At 41.6% G+C, this 16,349-nt stretch overlaps 1 protein-coding gene across 3 annotated transcripts in view; it reads left to right on the forward strand.

Moving 5' to 3' along the window:
• The window catches only part of DOCK5 (dedicator of cytokinesis 5), a 271,512-nt gene that overhangs the window by 205,078 nt on the left and 50,085 nt on the right, over positions 1-16,349 (forward strand). For all 3 annotated transcript variants that reach the window (XM_065946612.1, XM_065946611.1, XM_065946613.1), the window contains 7 exons: positions 2,882-2,980; positions 7,592-7,686; positions 9,580-9,658; positions 10,360-10,460; positions 12,880-12,938; positions 13,244-13,398; positions 14,391-14,476. In XM_065946612.1, the coding sequence (XP_065802684.1) occupies positions 2,882-2,980; positions 7,592-7,686; positions 9,580-9,658; positions 10,360-10,460; positions 12,880-12,938; positions 13,244-13,398; positions 14,391-14,476 (674 nt within the window). The remainder of the gene's footprint in view (positions 1-2,881; positions 2,981-7,591; positions 7,687-9,579; positions 9,659-10,359; positions 10,461-12,879; positions 12,939-13,243; positions 13,399-14,390; positions 14,477-16,349) is intronic.

A 16,349-nucleotide genomic window follows, 5' to 3' on the forward strand; every position in this document is an offset into this window, starting at 1 on the left:
CATTCTTAAGGAGTCTTACTCAGATGGACGGTGAAACATAAAGCTCCTGTAATATACATTAAAGCAGAGACCCGCTGAGATATGCAGGCACCCTAGGTGGGCTGATAACTCAGGACCAGTTCTACCTAATGCTCTTTAAATATTTATTTAATATTTTCTTTAAGGAAAATATGAGCCTTTGTGAGCAGAAACTTAGAAAATTAGTTTAGCTGACTGCTTTCAGCATTTCTTCTAGTATCTCGAGCAGTGTAATTGTAATTCTCAATGTCTGCATGTTTTATGTGGATCCACCTTCATTAGAATGGTAGCAGTGATAGTATGTTCAGCCAAAATGATGTTAATAGTAGTGGTCGCTGTTAGCTCATTTTTGTGTGTGTGCTAGAATGTATCTTGAGCACTTTATATTTCATTGAAAACTCATAGCTCCATGTTTAGAAAGAGGAAACATGCAGAAACCTGTACAAGATTACACAACCACCATGTGATTGAGGTGGAGGTGGACTTTGGCTCCAGACAGCTGTTGTGGAGGCAGCACCCTGCATGCTGTCAGCCATGCCCCCCCGACAGAAGCTTACCAAGTTATGTTCCCAACTATGCACTTTAGTCACCATGAAAGGAATTCTGATAAATTCCGTTCTCCCCTTCACATTCTGTTTCCCCTGATGCTTGATATGCTTATAGATTGGTGCCCTGGATAACCAGGCAGCCCTTTTCGTTCAAAGAAAATCTTTTAAAGAACTTGGGATTAGCATGCTTTTAGCAATGTGAGTGTTGGCCTCTTATTTTCCAACTATTATGTCTACTAAATGTCAGGTAGAAAGGATGATGGAGACCAGAGGTAACTGTTGCAAGACCAGGTTGTATCATCGTTAAAATGAAGCGTCTTTTGCCTGCAGTTGTATGAGCTACATGCATTTGCCCTTAGTTGCTCAGTCAGTCCAACTCTTGGTGACCCTGTGGACTGTAACTCATCAGGCTCCTTTGTCCATAGCATTCTCCAGGCGAGAATACTGGAGTGGGTCGCCATTTCCAGTGAGATTTTAATTAGAGGATAGAAAAGGAACTCTTCTAAATTGCTGCTGTAAATAAAAACCATTTATTAAGAAAATAGGTAGTAAGAAACTGCTGTAAGCCAGGTATTGTTCTAGACAAGAGAAGTACATCAGGAAACAGAACAAAAATCGCTGCCTTAGAGCAGCTTACAGTCTAGCAAGAATAACAATAAAAAATAAGTGCAGAATATTAGGAGATAAGTGCTATGGAGGGGAAAAAATGAGTGGAATAAGGGGATTCAGGGTCACAGAGTTACAAATTTGTGTAAGGTGACTAAGAATGGTTTTTTAGGGACTTCTTGGTGGTCCAATAGTTGAGACTCCACAAATGCAGAGGATGTGGGTTCGATCCCTGGTTGGGGAACTAAGATCCCACATGCTACATGGTAGGACTTAAAAAAAAAAAAAAAGAGTGGCTTTCCTGGGAATTCCCTGGTGGTCCAGTGGTGGTTAGGACTGGGAGCTTTCACTGCCCAGGGCCTGGGTTCCATCCCTGGTCAGGGAACTAAGATCCCACAAACCTCAGGGCATGCATCCCACCCAAAAATACCTTTCCCAAGAAGCTAAAATTTGGACAAACACTTTAACAAAGGCCTGGAGAAATAAATGTGTTAGGTGTTGATGGTAATGCAAACTGTATGCTAGTTTGGCAATAAATATTAAAGCCTTAATACAATAAATTTGCATTGCTTCATAATTAGAAAAATAAACTTTTTTTAAACAAAGGAGATGTAAGGCATTAATCCAGAGAGAGGTGACCATGGGTAGTCTTTTCTTGTTTTTGTGTGTAGGAAGTTATTCTCTCCATCCCAGAACAGCTAGGTTTTCCTCTCCTCTCTGCCAAATTCATTTAAATTTGTATTGTTTTCATAACTATCAATATAGGCAGATTCTGCCTTGGGTACGTACCCTTAGGGTAGAAAATTAAGTCTGTGACTCAAATATGATTGGACTAGGGGAAAGCCAGTTGAATATGTAATTCCTGGCCTCAAAATGGAAATGACGGTAATCACCTAATTATCCAGACCAGGGATGGCACTAGTGGTAAAGAATCCAGTTGTCAATATAAGAGATGCACGTTCCATCCCTGAGTCTGGAAGATCCCCTGGAGTAGGAAACAGCAACCCACTCTGGTATTCTTCCCTGGAAAATTCTGTGGACAGAGGAGCCTGGAGGGCTACAGTCCGTGGGGCCACAAAGAATCAGACACAACTGAGGGACCAAATACACATCTAGTTATCCAATCCCTTTCTTCAAACCAGGTCCACAGTTACATAGCTTAACATGCAAGAATCACGGACCAAAGGATCCCGGAGCGGGAGGCGTGACGCTGAAGTGGCCCAGCGGGGAGCTCTCCCTTCTGTCCTCTCTTCTGCTTTTCTGCTCACTTGTACCACTTCTCTTTCTCCTCCTCGCTGTCCTCCAAGCTCAAATTTGTTTAAATGATCTAAATATTTCTGGCATTTCTCTCTGGATGTCTCTACTACCCATCTCTCTCAACAAGCAACTCAGCATCTACAAGTTGTTTCAGCCTCACTAGTCGTCTAGCTGAGATCATAGTCAGTATCCTCTGACCTCCGGGATCTCAGAGGTCAAGCTGACAACAGGATGAATCAAGCCCTCCATTCGAACCTGGAAGGAGCTTGTTTTTACCAAGAAACTGCAAAGCACATGCCTTTAGATCTTTGGAATTCAGTGTGTTTCCAGCATGGTGGGGTCTCTGCATACTTAATTGGGTAGGGAAAACCAAAGGCCATGCACCCACTTCTTGCTCTGTCAGTTGGCGATCTCAGGAGCTGGGATTTATTGTGTTTTCCTTCTCCTTCCAGGGGAGTTTTGTTGCCTGCATGATTGCCATCCTGCGGCAGATGGACGACAGCCACTACAACCACTACATCAGTACTTTCAAAACCAGACAAGACATCGTAGTAAGTCGTCTTCATTGTCCTGCTCACTTTAAGACTTTTTATATTTTGGCAGAATTGAGCATCAGTTCTGTGTGGGTTCTCTTCCCGCACATCTCTAATGCTGTGTGGCTTTGCACAGTATTTACAAGAGGGAGAATGTTTCTCTGCCATAAGCTTTAAAGAAGAGTACAGTATATATGGGCTTCCCAAGTGTCTCAGCGGTAAAGAATCTGCATGCCAATGCAGGAGATGCAAGAGATTTGTTCCATCCCTGGGTCGGGAAGATCCCCTGGAGAAGGAAATGGCAACCCACTCCTGTATTCTTGCCTGGGAAGCCCCATGGACAGAGGACCCTGATGGGCTGCAATTCATGGGATCACAGAAGTGTTGGACACGACTGAGTGACTAAATGAGTTCATATACCAGTAGGTCCTCATGGAGACGCTGCAGTTTCTCTGATTTAGAGAGACCCTGTACTTAGAAACATGTGGCTGACCGTTTTTGCTCAGAAGAGGACAGTGTCTCATTTTCAGGGGCAATTGTCACCCTTGCAGGGATTTTAGGAGGCAGAGATGTGCATGGTCTTCTGAGATGTGGTTGATGTCATCCTTTTCAGTATTCTCTGGGAAGGGAAGCAAAAAGAGGTAGCGCCTGCCCCATGTAACATTTGTAAGTTATCTTCAGTTGAAAATATTCCATTCTTTCTTGTTTTAAACAAAATTGTTCTCTTAATAGTTTACTATTAAGCATACAGCCAGAGGTAGCTTGAGAAGCTAAGTTAGGTCTCTGGCGGCTTCCCCATGATTCTTCCTTCAGGGAACTGTTAATGGCTGTTAAACATCCCTGAAAGTGGAAATTCCCTAACGGTCCAGTGGTTAGGACTCCGCGCTTTCATTGCTGTAGCCCGAGTTCAATCCCTGGTCAGGGAACTAAGATCCTGCATAAAACAAAATATCATCCTTGATGTTATTGTCTTGTCTTGTGAAGCAATAGGCTGGATATGGAGCTGGGTTAATAGTTGAGGTCTCAGTAGACTAGACTTCCTTTGGGTAACTTCCATCATTCATGCATATTCTTGTCTTGTCTTCCTTATGCTCTCAATTGTCCGCTTTCTACCTCATTTATATGGAGAGCAGGTGGCCAGTAGTCCCAAGGATACCCAACTCTTTCCCTGCCAGTTACTCTCCTTTCTGTGAGGTCTACATGATGGAAAAACATAACAAAGAATTGGAGAGAATGTTGCTGTTGTTCTTCGTCTCCAAGTCATGTCTGATTCTGCTACCAAACGGACTGCAACATGCCAGGCTCCCCTCTCCTCCACTGTCTCCTGGAGTTTGCTCAAGCTCATGTCTATCGAGTCAGTACTGTTTTTTGTTCTTAGTTGTAATTGATCCAGTGATGAACTCTCAGAATACGGACCACAGAATACTGTTTGGACCACAATCAAGTACTGTGGCTTAGTCTGGAGACTTATGTGGATTTCTACTTCAGCCACGCTCTCGCAGGCCGGCTGGTACAGGAGTTCATAGCCATCCATAGCTGTGCTTGCAGAGATCTGGGCGAGAGAATCATGGAGGAGAGGAGAGGGGTTGAGAGGTGGAAGCTGAGGGTGGCAGTGTTTCCCCTCCGCAGTCAGAACACAGGCTTTGGAACACCAGGATCTGGGTTTGAATTCTGAATTCTATTCTGCTTCCCTCTGTGAAATTTTGGACAAGCCATTTAACCTCACCGAACCTCAGCTTCCCCATATATCAGATGGTACCTACCCGGGGAGGGGAGGGGGTTAATGTGAGTACTTTTTAAAAGACCGCTTTATTGAAATATAATTCACATTCCCTACAGTTCATCCACTTAAAGCATACAATTCATTGCTGTTTAGTATATTCACAGCATTGTGCAACCGTCACAACTCTCTAATTCCAGAATATTTTCATCACTTCAAAAAAGAAATGCTTAATGTGAATACTGATGAGTGGACATATGGAAAATGCCTTGCTTTCTACCTGACAAGTGTTAACACCTATGAGAACCAACTACTTATAATAATAACTATGATGTTATACTATAACTATATATAATATTTTTTATTATGTAAGATAAAATTAATATAAAAATAGTGACTTCTTGGGACTTCCTTGGAGTTCAGTGGTTAGGACTCTGCATGCCCAGTGCAGGGGACACGGGTTCGATCCCTGGTCGGGGAGCTCAGTGAGATCCCACATGCTGCACTCTGCCGCCACAGGGGAAACTAAATGACTTTTTTTCAGATTTCCTTTGAAAGCAGGTAGAATTTATAGTAAATCCAAACTCCTGGCAATTTGGCTCCATTAAGTAAGCAAAAAAAAAAAACCCCTAAACTCAGGTTTAATCTCTTGTTTTTAGGACAATGTGAACTCTTCTCCCAGCATCCTCTAATTATAAAAGGATTATTGCTCCCAAGGGAACAATGGTCATTAGTGGGGGAACTGCTGGGTACAGCTGAGCCTTTCAACCTTCAGTGGACCCTCCTTTCTCTCGGTCCTGCTGCTTCTGAAGAAATCACTTGAAGGGCCTGGGAAGCGGTGAGGAAAGGAAGGCCGGGGGTGACCTGTGAGCTGCCCGTCTTATGCCACCGCTGTCCACAGATCACTGGGGGCACCTGGGCTGGACGTGGAGTCGTCTCAGCAGATAACCAGCTTTCTGCAGCCTTGCTTCACAAACCATGAGCTCCTGTTGACTTGGGGAGAAAAGCTAGTGGAATAGTTAGTAAGTGATGGGTAGGCTTAAAATGAATGATGGAAAATTGAAACACTTGTGCACTAGGGCTGGGATGTGTGAATAGAAGGTGGAAATGATTTGGTCTGCACTGAACCAGGGGGAAGATTGCAGGGCTGCACAGACTTCAGGGCTGCCGTCATTCCTGATCCGTCGCTGTTTGGCCTCCAAAGTGCACTAGGACTCGGGTCTCTGAGGAGCACTGTTAGAAGTAGAACCAGGCCCCTGCGTCCGCAGCCCCGCGTTCTTCCTGTCCTTGCTGAAACTACACGGTTTAGTGCCAGAGAAATTGCACTGGGTTTTCATCTCAAGAATCTGAGTGGAAAATGTCTAAATTTAACTAAATAATAAATTTAAAAGCTTTCCAAACTTTTAAGCACTGGTTTTTAGCCTGATTTTTCTTTTTCTGAGTTACTTTTTTCCTCTTAGCCGCCTTGTGAGTAGAATAGCTATTTTCTGGATCCTGGGCTTTTGTTAATTAGTCCTTACAGTCATCATGGTCCACTGCTGACATCTCTTTGTAAGGAGCGTTTAGGACCCTTCTCCCCAGGCCACCCATGGAAGCATTCCTGGAATAGGAAGAATCCTGACTCTGCTGCTTATTTATAGCATTTTGTTTCCGTTCTAACAGTAATAAGGGAGAACGGGACTCAGAGTTGTTAGACGTGTCAGTTTTCTCAGACTCAGATACAGAGAAGAAACTGGTAGTTGCCAGAGGGAAGGAGGGCAGAGAGGTGGACAGAAGAGGCGAAGGGGGTTGAGAGACCCCGACCGCCAGTTTATAAAGTAAATCACTACCAAGAATGTAGTGTACACAGAGGGTATTCACCCAGTGATACTCTAAAAACTCTGTAGTGTGACAGATAGTAACTGGACTAGGTGTGATGATCATGTATAAAACCTTTGAATCACTATGTAGTACACCTGAAACTAATGTAATACTGTGTGTTAATTATAATTCAATTTTTAAAAGATTCCAAAAAGTTAAAAAGAAGTGTCAATTTTCTCACAATTGGTGGATGCTTTTGAAGTACGGTAGATCTATTCAGACAACATTTGGCAGTCAACCACTAACGATATTATGGCTGCAAACCTGGGATCCAGAACCCAAAGGTCTGGATCCTGGCTCTCTGCTTCTTGGTTTCTATGGCCTTAAGCCAGTTGTTTAATTTTTCAATAGTCTATTTTATAATTTATAAAATTTGTGCAGTTTTTTCATCCTTGTCTCCCTCGTCAGACTATGTGAAATTGTTAGTCACTCAAATATGTCCGAGTCTTTGTGACTCCATGGATTATAGCCTGCCAGGCTCCTCTTCCATGGGATTCTCCAGGCAAGAATACTGGCGTGGGTTGCCATTTCCTTCTCCAGGGGATCTTCCTGACCCAGGGATCGAACCTGGGTCTCCTGCTTTGCAGGCACATTCTTTACCATCTGAGCCACCAGGGAAGCCAGATTGTATGCTATAAGCATCAAATCATAGGACAGCTCTAAGAATGCTGTATTATATATACATTGTTATATTCAAAATGGATAATCAATAAGAACCTTCTATATATAGCACAAGGAACAGTGCTTAATATTTTGTAGTAACCTAAATGAGAAAAGGATTTGAAAAAGACCACGTGTATGTATATGTATAACTGAATCACTTTGCTATACACCTGGAACTAAGACAACATTGTGAATCAGCTGTGCTCCAATATAAAATAAAAAAAAAAAAAACACCACTGTGTTCTCCTTGTGAAACTTACTCAAAAGATAGACTGTTAATGGGACCGTGGCCATCATGTTCCTTCCTTTGCATCAGTGTAATGCGGGCCAGGCATATGGTGTGTAACCCAGTTTTCCTCCAACCATTCCTCATCTGTTTTCTGCAGGACTTCCTCATGGAAACTTTTATCATGTTTAAGGATCTAATTGGAAAGAACGTCTACGCTAAAGACTGGATGGTCATGAATATGACACAGAGCAGGTGAGACCGCCCATCTTGGGGCTGGTGGCATTTGAAAACTTGGGTCTGGTAACTAGATTTCCGAGCCTTATGAAGCACTGTCTCGTCTCTTTGCCTCAGGTCCATCATCTGTAAAATCAAGGTCCTCCTGCTTCTATGGTCTTGTTGTATGGCCTCCTGTTCTTGATTTCACCCAGGCTATTTTAGTTGCTCTGACTTGGGCTCTCAGCTCTCTTCTCTCTGCTGTTACCTTGTAACTCTCTCATGTTGATCATCAGCTCTGCAAGACATCTTTCAGTGCTGCCCTGTGGCCTTTATTATCCTAATATTCAAGCCTTCTGCATCCTGGCCCACCCTGCTTTCCTAGCCATATCTTCCACTGTTTCCCTCCATACACAATGTGCGTGCATGCTAAGTCACTTCAGTTGTGTCCGCCTCTTTGCGACTCCATGGACTGTAGCCCAAGAGGCTCTTCTGCCCATGGGATTCTCCAGGCAAGAATACTGGAGTGGGTTGCCATGACCTCCTCCGGGGAATCTTCCCGACCCAGAAATGGGAACCCACGTCTCTTATATCTCCCGCATTGGCAGGCAGATTCTTTACCTCTGGCGCCACCTGGGAAGCTGACATACAGTATGCCCTGCAGCCACACCAGCCTCTTCTGCCCCTGAACACGCTCCGTGCCTTCCCTCACGTTGGCTGCCTCCACCTGCAGTGCCTGCCCCGTCGTCTCTGGCCACCAATCTACCTCCCATTCCTTTAGGTCCTTCTCAAAAGCCATCTCCAAAGGAATCCATTTTGACCTAGATGTCCTCTTCTCTCCTTTTGATTCCCTACACCTATTTGATACCCCGCTCCTAGAATTTTCCATATTCTTTGTTGGGTCAAGGTTGGATTTACAGGTTGGAAGTGATCCCCACCAAGCTGTAGCCTTCTTAAGACCAGGAAGTGTCTCTTTCAAGGCAAAACCTAAGCCAGTGCTTTGCAGTTGCTGGTTTTCAACAAAGACTTTTTGAATTCAAGTCAGATGAACTGAATACAGATACTTAGGGCTTCCCAGGTGGCTCAGTGGTAAAGAATCTGCCTGCCAGTGTAGGAGATGAAGGAGACTCAGTATTGATCCCTGGGTCAGGAAGATCCCCTGGAGTAGGAGATGGCAAGCCCCTCCAGGACGCTTGCCTGGAAAATTCCATGTCTAGAGGAGCCTGGTGTGCTATATAGTTCAAGGGGTTGAAAAGAATCAGACACAACTGAGCACGCATACACAGATACTCAAATTCAGGATTTTTCAAGAGCTAAATAAAGTAAATTATTATGATAAGCATTAAGTCTCCATGGTCCTAATATCTGGTTTGAAAACACTTCCCAACTATGTACAGATTAGAGAAACAATTACATCCGAAGTCCTAGACTTTAAAAACACAAGCGTCACGATGGAATAGAAAGAGCTCTGGTCTGAGGCTCAGGAGCTGGTCCTCTCAACTGGCTCAATTGTGATGCAGCCTTGAGTGATGCTAGGAGACAGTTCGAGAAACTGGCCCTCACTGTAGACTGTGTTGTTCTTGGCCTCTAAGGATCTTGATAGATCTAAAGGTCTTAGGTTAACAAATCCAGGCTTGATTTGTTTTGTTGTTGTTTCCTTTAACATAGAAAATGTTAAGTCGTGTCTGACCCTCTTACCCCATAGACTGTAGCCTATCAGGGTCCTCTGTCCATGGGAATTCCCAGGCAGGGATACTGAGTAGGTAGCCATTTCTTTCTCCAGGGGATCTTCCCAACCCAGGGGTTGAACACAAGTCTTCTGCATTGGCAGGTGAATTCTTTACCACTGAACCACCTGGGAAGCCCCAGAAAATGTCTCAAAGAGCATGAAGTTTGCCTTATTTATCCAGCATGTTTTCTTTGCCCCGCCAGGGTTTTCCTCCGTGCCATAAATCAGTTTGCTGAGGTTCTCACCAGATTCTTCATGGATCAGGCAAGCTTTGAACTTCAGGTAAGCATGCAGTTCACCTAGGAGTTCCTTCAGCTGAAGCAAGAGGATAGTTTCATTTTGGAAGACAGATTGCAGACAAGGTTCTGCTTCCGTTACAGGGTACATTTGGTTGGTGATGTGCTTCTGCTGTGTCACAGCCTGTGTTTGTATCTGTGGAACTTTGAAAGTGAAGACATAAACAGAGGATATTGCATATATATATATATATATATATATATATGCATGTGTATGTGTGCATATGTACATATGTATTTATATGTGTATGAAAATTTAGGTTGTTTGCATTTTCTGTTATGTTAAATAGCACTTACTTAAATATTTTTAAAATACCCATTTTTATTTTTCCAGGATAAAGTCCTAAAATATTTACTAGTTCAAAAGTTTGGTAAAACACTAGGACTTTTGATAAGTATTGCCAAGCTACCTACTATAAATAGGTACACTTCTTGGCAGCAATTTTCCTTTATCCCAAGAGTAAAGACAGCTATAGTAGTTTAAATTTTTTAAAAAAAATCTTAGTAAAGTGTTAAAATTTTCAGGGCTGAATCATTGAAACACAAGAGAGAAAAATGTCCTGTGGATATTACTTTATTTTTTTTATTAATTTCCAGAGAGTGAATAACTATGTGTCACTGTTTTAGTATGACCCTTATTAATGTTATTTTCCATTTCTTTTCACCCACACAATTAATTTTGAGCAGCTCTGGAACAATTACTTCCATTTGGCAGTAGCATTTCTCACCCATGAGTCCCTTCAGCTTGAAACCTTCTCACAAGCCAAGCGCAACAAAATTGTAAAAAAGTAAGTGTCCTCTTAAACTTGCTTATAATTGGGAAGGGAGTTCTTCCATTTCTATTCGGAGCAGGATTTTTAATATCGCAGAAATTACTGTTCACTGGCTACTCATAGTGTTAGTGACCTTGGTCTTCAAATAATCATTTAATAAACCTCAGATTGCCCCAGATTCACATCTCTTCTCAGGGCCCCATTCATTTTCAAATCATCGCATTCTTTATAGAATCCCTACGTGGAGAGGCCCTGAGGCCAGAAAGTCCTCCCGTTGCCCGGGACAGCTGCCCCTTGCTGACAGTTTATCCAAATTGCAAGCGTAGTGCTGCTCTGACTCATGATTGCGGAGCGGACTCCTTTGGCCCCACTGGTCTATCTCCCCGTTTTAGTTACTTCAGCAGAGAAGCCAAGACTCACATTTCACTTAAAAATGCCCTCCAGATTCCTGGCTTAGTGTTCAAAATGGACTTGTGTGCAAGTGTGATGAGAGATTTAGGGAAGATTTTCATTGCTTTCATCTCAAGTCTTTTTCAAAGTTCTTTGAGAGCCTAGGGACTTAAAGGCTGTGTAATTTAAAAGGACTTAAGAAATTTATCATTTAAATGCTATGATGTTTTAGTTCTGTTTCCCTGCTAGCATGTCTGGGATTCTAGGCAAATTATTTTAGCATCTGTCTAACTCTTCCCTTAAATACTAAGATTGGTGTCTGAGAGGTTGAGATTTAGTGATTGCACTTTCAAAGATAAAAGTAAAAACTATTTTGTAGATTTCCTGGTGGGGTGGTTTTCAAGAGATATTTGATTTTTAAGATGGACACCTTAGTCTTATTCTTTAAAATATCTTAATTTCATTCAAGGATGGATTTGATTTTTGTTAAATGACCATGAATAGAATGAGTTGACACCAAATCTGATAAATAAAGTGGTTAGTTAGGATAAATGATTCTTGTTTTGGTCATTTCAGGAAAGTGTGACTATAGGTACAATCCACATAAAAATGTATATGCATACTGGTAAGGATAAGCCTTAGGAAATAAAAGCATTTATACTAAGGTTATAGAAATGTGAATGAGGTTTTTTTCAGGACTTCTTATTTTTAGTAAAAGCATCAACAGTAGTATTAAAAAGCAGTAAGAATAGTTACTTATTGTCCAGTATGTGCCAGACTGAACTACACATGCTTATATATTAATAGTAAAATTAGATACTTTTATTAAAATGGAATAGTAAGAGAAATTTTTCAATATGATTTTTATTCTGATTTTTGAAGGCATTTCCAAAGCAGGGATTTCGAAAAAAAATGTTGGGTGCAGTAGTAACATGAGTAGAAAATGTAGATCTTTGCTGGCAGGGTAGGTCATACGTCTGTACTTGAATTTCCTGGGAACAGTCTCCATATCTGCTTTTGATCAATCTTATTTCCATTTTCTAAGCCCCCAGCCTCTGATATAGCATGTTATGTGGAGCAGCTCCCAGCTTTTATATTCTTTAAAAGATTTCCAGGTCACTCTTAATCATTTCCACCCAAGAACCACTGTCTAGATCAATGTTTCTCTACATTTTTGTCCTCTTTTGTCAACTCCTGTAAGAAATCTTTTTATTTTATTTGACTTTTTTTCTCTTTTGTCCATGCCATGCTACATGTGGGATCTTAGTTTCCTGACCAGGGATTGAACCCATGCCCCCTGCATTGGGAGCAGAGTCCCAACCACTGGACCACCATGGAAGTCCCTGGAACTTTTTTAGAAAATGTTTTCCTAATCACACCCCCTCCCAATGAAATATTAATACCACCTATATACTAAATATATCTGTTTATGTACTAAATGTATACCTTAATTTATATGTCAAAGCAGTAAGTTTTTTTTGTGTGTGTCCCCATGGGCCAGTTTTCACCCCTTTGAAGATGTTATCACCCCATTTGAGAATGTATGTCTAGAACTTCCCAGTGTGAGCCCTTTAAAGAATGTACTGGTGTGGATAAGGGTTACTCAAATATAAGTATATACAGGCAGCGTATTTGTTACACATCATCAGCCACATTACCGTATAAGTCATACCTCATTCATCTTCCTTTTTTTTAGTATTTTATTTATTTATTTTTGCTTAGGAGCAATCAGAGTGTTTCTAACTCTTCTCCCTTCAGTAAGTGTGTTGATCTCATCTTCTCAGTGATTTTTGGCACTTACTTTGCTCCACCTTCTGCTGGACCCCATTCTCTATGTCTGTGTCCCCTCATCTCTATGTGTATCAGTCTTTGGGGGGCTTATTCACATGTCAGCTGCATCTCTTCATGTGATTTTTGCCTCAGTGTCTACCTTGATTGCGACCTAGAGGAACACGGGCTCTCTTTTCTCCCCTTATCATTGTATCAGTATTACGTGTTCCCGTTTCCACCGCACATTTTTTCTCCTGGTTTATGATCTTCCTAGATACGGGGACATGAGGAAGGAGATCGGCTTTAGGATCCGGGACATGTGGTATAACCTGGGTAAGTGCACACCCTGAACACCACTCCTTGGGCTCCATGCCTCCCACAATGAAGTCTTTTTCATTTTAATGCCTTTTCATTCAATTAAAATTTCATTTTAATTGCAATTGATTTGTCTGTGTGTCTGGAAGTACAGGTTGACATATGGGTCTCTTACGACAATCACGTGTTATCAGAATACAATATTTAGTCACTCACTTCTGAACTGAATTGCTTTACCCACAACTTTTTCTTTTCTTATGGGCCCTGTGTAGCACTTTACTTCTGGTGAAATTGTTTGATATCCTCACTTCCTTTCATTTCAGGTCCCCATAAAATCAAATTCATCCCATCCATGGTGGGTCCCATTCTGGAAGTCACATTAACCCCCGAAGTAGAGCTTCGGAAAGCCACCATCCCTATTTTCTTTGATATGATGCAGTGTGAGTTCAATTTCAGTGGAAACGGCAATTTCCATATGGTAAGGAGTGGTGGATCACCTTACTAGTGCATGTAGAATCCAATTCTTTTTTTTTTTTTTCTAATAGAGAATCAGTAGCCTGAACAGTACAAATCAAAGTTATCTAAAATCTTCTGGTTTTGCATCTATTTTGTAAAGCAATTAGACATAGAATTGAGATACCCTATCTTTGGTCCTAGAAGCAGTCTTTTTGGTACATGTATTTCCTAAAGCAGCACGCTTATCTCTGGACATTAAAATTTGACTTTAGGCATTTTACTCCTATCTCTTGCAACTGCTACAATTGATTAAGCTTTAGTTTTTGACGTCTTTAGTTTAGAGACCTTAGTTTGCCTGATACATTTTTCCTGTACTTCAGTTTTCTTATCTAACAATGCATAGTAGTATCAAAAAGATTTTGTAGCTGTGAAGCTCTGCAAAAGCTATCCCATTGTCAAGACTTCAACAGGAACCAAAAATAAAATGGAAAGTTAAAACCATTAAGCTATTTTTATATGCATAGTTGTGATAGGAAAATAATATTTAGGCTAGTTTCCTTTCTGCAATTACAAATCAAAGGACAAAGTTACGCCAGGTTGCTTTAGAAAATTTTGACATGGCCATGGTGCATTATTGGGCTTCTCAGGTGGTGCTAGTGGTAAAGAACACACCTGCCAATGCAGGAGACATAAGAGACCCAGGTTCAGTCCCTGGTTCAGAAGATCCCCTGGAGGAGGACATGGCAAGCCACTCCAGCATTCTTGTCTGAAGAATCCCGTGGACAGAGGAGCCTGGTGGACTATGGTCCATGAGAGTCAGACACGACTGAAGCTAGCTAGCTAGCTGGTGCATTATTAATGAGTGATGTGAACTGTGATCTTCCTCTGTGTATACTGAAAAGAGTTCACAATTCAGTAGAGGGGTGGGTCCTAGTATAGAAATGTTGGCCATATGTCTTTCCTGTCCTCTTCTGAGGTTGTGACATTCTCCTGTGAAATTCTGACTGCTTTCAGTTTGAGAATGAGTTGATCACAAAGCTGGACCAGGAAGTAGAAGGGGGTAGAGGAGACGAACAATACAAGGTCCTTCTGGAAAAACTGTGAGTATTTCAGAAACAGAATCTCTAACTGACAGCATCATTTAGTGATGGACGAAAACAGGCTTCTGCTGCACTTACAGACCAATTGAGTGGTCTCAGCATCACTGGGGTCGCCACCACACTGGTTTCCTTGAGGTTCGTGGAGTTGACCCCATCCACTGCAGCCATTCATTTATCTGCTGTGAGTGAGATGGTCGTGTTTTCCTGGCTGGCCTGGCCCTCAAGAACAGGGCAGATGGAGGAGAGGAGAGATCAACTGAGTGGTGATATCTTTCCCAGTGTTTGAATTGCTAAAGTTTAACAAAAGTGCTAGCTCCTCTAATTACGGCTTCAAAACAGTCATTTAAAGGAGAAGGGAAAAGCATTTCAAGGTCCCCTTAAAATTACCTTATGCCCTGGAAAGGATGTCTGGGAACTCTAGGTACATTGTCAGTCCTTTTCATTTCCCTCCTTCCATCCCTGACTCAACTCGTCCATTCCCTCCTTCTTTGGCACCCTTTGGCACCCTTTGCATGTATGGAATAACAATATAAAGCAGTGTTTTATAAAACAATATAAAAACAGTGTTTCTGAACACTCAGATGAGATTTCCCTGCTGCTCCAGTGGTTAAGAATCTCCTTACTAATGCAGGGGGCATGACTTCGATCCTTAGTCTGGGAAGATCCCACATGCCAAGGGGCAACTAAGCCTGTATGCCACAACTGCTTAGCCCATGTGCCTTGAGCCTATCCCCCTCAACAAGAGAAGCCCCCAAAATGAGCTCTCACACCGCAACTAGAGAGTAACCTGCTTGCTGCAAGCAGAGAAAGCCCCGAACAGCTATGAAGATCCAGCACAGGCATAAGTTAATTAATTGATTAAAGAATTTAAAAAAAACACTTAGATATTAGAGTTAAAGATTGTGCTTCAAATCCCATTTTTTCCACATACTAGGATTTTGACTTTGTATTTATGTGATGCCTTTTTTTTTTTTTTTTTTTTTTTTTGGTCTTCTACAATAATAGGATCTGTATTTTGGTGAGGATTAAGTGAGATGATATATTCACACAGTATCTGTTGCAGAGATCGTGCTGGATAAATGTGGGCTGTTCTGGTGTTTGTTACTGTTATTACCTGCAGATTTCCCTAGCATCCTAGGTTCTAACTACCCTAACTGTTCATTTCTTGTGTTCTCTGAACTTTTATGATAATGGCTAACTCGGTCAACTGTTGATGGAATATGTGCCTAGATCATTCCGGGATTTACCTGCTTTGGGGAAATGGTAGGCAATAGACTTGAGTTTAGGACAGTGACTCTCCCAACTCTATTATTCTTTTTTTCAAAAAATTTTTAAGGAATCAGCACAGAGGATGCTCAGAAATGGAACTGATGACTCAGCTGTATTTTGAAGTTCTAGAAGTCTGTCTTATTTTGTTTGTAATGGATGATAAGAACGTTGGTTGATCTTTTCATCCTGTATCTGTTTGGTCTGCCTGTTTCAGTTTCAAACCTCTCAACTGATCACTTCTGCAGTTCTGATCTCATACAGGGATGAAGTGCTGGTTACCCACACATAGAAACACATGCCCACAGTGTTTACAAGTGATAAGACTACACTTTAAAAAAACCCTACAGTTGACTTTTCATGTACAGATCTTGTTGTTCCTTCATTTTTTTTGAATCATGAGTGCAGAAAAATATGACTGCACAAATCTCTGGTGCTCAAGAATAATTTTAGAGTCTGGTCTAGTGCTTTGAACCCACTTTTTGTCCTGTTCACCAAGTTTTCTTCTGTCTAATCTAAGAAGCTCCTGTGGAAACTTTGCTCTATTTGGGTCCAGAGGGAGATAATTTAAAACCAAAAGTTTAACTTGTTTACTTATTTACTCCTG

The sequence above is a fragment of the Muntiacus reevesi genome, chromosome 10 (genome assembly GCF_963930625.1).
Source record: "Muntiacus reevesi chromosome 10, mMunRee1.1, whole genome shotgun sequence".
Taxonomy (NCBI): domain Eukaryota; kingdom Metazoa; phylum Chordata; class Mammalia; order Artiodactyla; family Cervidae; genus Muntiacus; species Muntiacus reevesi.